This window comes from Gossypium hirsutum, chromosome A11 (genome assembly GCF_007990345.1).
Source record: "Gossypium hirsutum isolate 1008001.06 chromosome A11, Gossypium_hirsutum_v2.1, whole genome shotgun sequence".
Classification (NCBI taxonomy): Eukaryota; Viridiplantae; Streptophyta; class Magnoliopsida; order Malvales; family Malvaceae; genus Gossypium; species Gossypium hirsutum.
In genome coordinates this window covers 120633031-120635523 of record NC_053434.1, presented here as the reverse complement: position 1 = coordinate 120635523, position 2493 = coordinate 120633031, and the positions used below count along the sequence as shown (strand labels likewise).

The 2493-nt window shown below is 37.1% G+C and overlaps 1 protein-coding gene across 2 annotated transcripts; it reads left to right on the top strand.

Moving 5' to 3' along the window:
- The first annotated feature begins 297 nt into the window (after window positions 1–297).
- LOC121209470 (3-oxoacyl-[acyl-carrier-protein] synthase II, chloroplastic-like) lies at window positions 298–1246 on the top strand. Of its 2 annotated transcripts, XM_041080166.1 has the most exons (3): window positions 298–514; window positions 597–800; window positions 897–1246. In XM_041080166.1, exons 1-3 carry the CDS (start codon window positions 401–403, stop codon window positions 1041–1043), a joined length of 465 nt encoding a protein of 154 aa, XP_040936100.1. In that variant the 5' UTR covers window positions 298–400; the 3' UTR covers window positions 1044–1246. The 2 variants fall into 2 exon arrangements, with proteins under 2 accessions (XP_040936100.1, XP_040936099.1); XM_041080165.1 differs by having other exon boundaries at window positions 597–1246.
- The last annotated feature ends 1247 nt before the right edge of the window (window positions 1247–2493 follow it).

The following is a 2493-nucleotide window of genomic DNA, read 5'->3' as shown; positions in this document are numbered from 1 at the left end:
AACGACTTCAGCAAACCCTCCCTGTTTTACCCTCCCCGATCCCCTGTGTTCCTCTTCCGTTCCTTCAAGCTTGCTCCCCCATTTCATTTCTTTTCTTTTTTGGCCGATTTGCTTTCTGTCGATTTGCTCTCTGTTTTACCCTCCCGATTGCCTTTCCTATTGTCTTCTTTCCTTCTACCTTCTGCCCATTTGCTCAAGTTTCGACTGATTTCCTTCTACCTTCTCCCTTCTTTTCTTTTTCTTTACAACTTATTTGTCACTCTTTCGATTGGCCTTCTCAACCAGTCAACACTTTCGATTGCTCTCAAGTAGTGGGTTTCGACACTCTTTCGACCGATTGCTCTCTCGAAAGGTAAAGGTTACTGCCTTGTTAGTGCAAAGACGAGTGGTTGTGACCGGGATGGGAGTAGTAACTCCGCTTGGACATGAGCCTGATGTTTTCTATAACAACCTGCTCGAGGGTGTTAGTGGTATAAGTGAAATCGAGACTTTTGACTGCGCTCAGTTTCCGAAAGTAAGTTGTCTTTGGTTGGGATCTCTTGTTTTGCTCTTGTTTGTACTGCTGCTCGTTCTTACTGCTCCTGTTTTCTCTCCAGAGGATTGCTGGAGAGATCAAATCTTTCTCAACTGATGGATGGGTCGCACCAAAATTTTCCAAGAGGATGGACAAATTCATGCTTTATTCTCTTACTGCCGGAAAGAAAGCTTTGCAATATGGGGGAGTAAATGAAGATGTAATGGAGGAGTTAGATAAAACGAAATGCGGAGTTTTGATTGGTTCAGCAATGGGTGGCATGAAGGTAAAATCTTTTTCTAGAAGAAGGAAAGTGTCATGGTATATAGTTTTCTTTCTATATCCATCGATTCATATACATTGCTTGTTGTGGAATGAACAGGTTTTCAACGATGCGATTGAAGCTTTGAGGATCTCATACAGGAAGATGAATCCTTTTTGCGTACCGTTTGCTACAACAAATATGGGTTCTACAATGCTTGCAATGGATTTGGTTAGCTTAAATTTAGATTCTGCAATGTTAAGATAGACCTTGATGGATGTTAAAATTTCGAGTTTGAGCTTTAAACTGATGATTTCTTCAGGGATGGATGGGTCCTAATTATTCAATCTAGGCTTTTATATGTATATTATTTTTGCATGACCTCTATATGCACCTGAACGATGTATATGTACCTGAACGATAATATTTTATATGATATTGATAATATTAAGAAGTCCTAATTGCAATGACCTCTATATGCCTTAAGAGTATGATTTTTCATTTGAGAAAATGGTTATGCTGTGTTTATTTTACTTCATTTCTATCTTTTAATGAGAAAGAAGGGGCCCTTGTTTTCAATGTTGAGTGTTGAAATATAAGTCCAATTAGCATGGTTTTAAGTCCTATGGTAGTCAGCATTGAGTTATTCTTAATGTTTAGCATGATCTTCATGTTTTGGCATCTGTTGGGGTATGCTTGATTGATTTCCCTTGATATATGATATTGATTGACTTTACATTGGGTTTTATTATGAATTAGGGATACACTAGTTTACATGTAGAGAATGCTGTCTTTGCTTTGTGTGACTGTTTTATCTGTCACGTTTTTACTGTTAGTGTATCTAGTTTCCAAGCATATAATAACTTAAAGCATTATTTAGTATTTAGTTATTTGTAAGCTGTCTTTAATTATCTGTTAGTGAAGTAAGTACTCACTTTTTGCTTCATTGACCAAGCTTTAACTGACCTATATCAAGTTGCGTTATGTTTCTTGAGGATTACTTCTTAGCTGTCTTTCCCGGTAGAACTTGCTAAATGATTGGCAATAGAGATTTCCTTTAACCGTCCAACCATTTTTTGATCGGCCAGTTGTTGTAATTACAACTTTCTTTTGGATTTTACAAGTTCCCTACTATCTTGATGAAGCTATAGGATGGGGTTTGGAAGTATCTGAGCTTAAGAAACAACTACAGGAAGCCAAGTCTAATGGCATCACTGTTAGGGCCTTGGTTGTAATAAATCCAGGCAACCCAACAGGACAGGTATCAATGAAATGCTTTCAGAAAAGTATATCATAAATGAAAAGGTTCATGCAATTTCATTTTTCTATTATTTCATTTACGGAATGTGAATGAGCTTATACAAAGTTTGGAATTTTGACACAGAATATAAACTCTTTTACTGTCTCCAGGGTATTATGGAAAGTGTGGAAAAAGGGGAGGTTACATGGAGGTTACTGGGTTTGGTGCTGATGTGAGGGAGCATATATACAAATTAGCATCTGTGAATGTGTGTTCTAACATCACTGGTCAAATTCTTGCTAGTCTTGTAATGAGTCCACCTAAGGTTATATCTTTTGCCATTTAAAGCCAGTTATCTGTTTGTATTCAAATGACATTGGATGTATGACATAGGACTAAATAGATTTTGAGCTTTGACAAGCTGCTTATAAGCATTGTTTCTTATAGAAGAAACACATTATTGGAGAAAGCTTTTGA

Coding starts and splice junctions, on each gene's coding strand:
- LOC121209470 (XM_041080165.1), top strand. CDS start 401: ATGGGAGTAGTAACTCCGCTTGGACATGAGCCTGATGTTTTCTATAAC. Junction 515..596: donor ACTGCGCTCAGTTTCCGAAA/GTAAGTTGTCTT, acceptor TTTTCTCTCCAG/AGGATTGCTGGAGAGATCAA.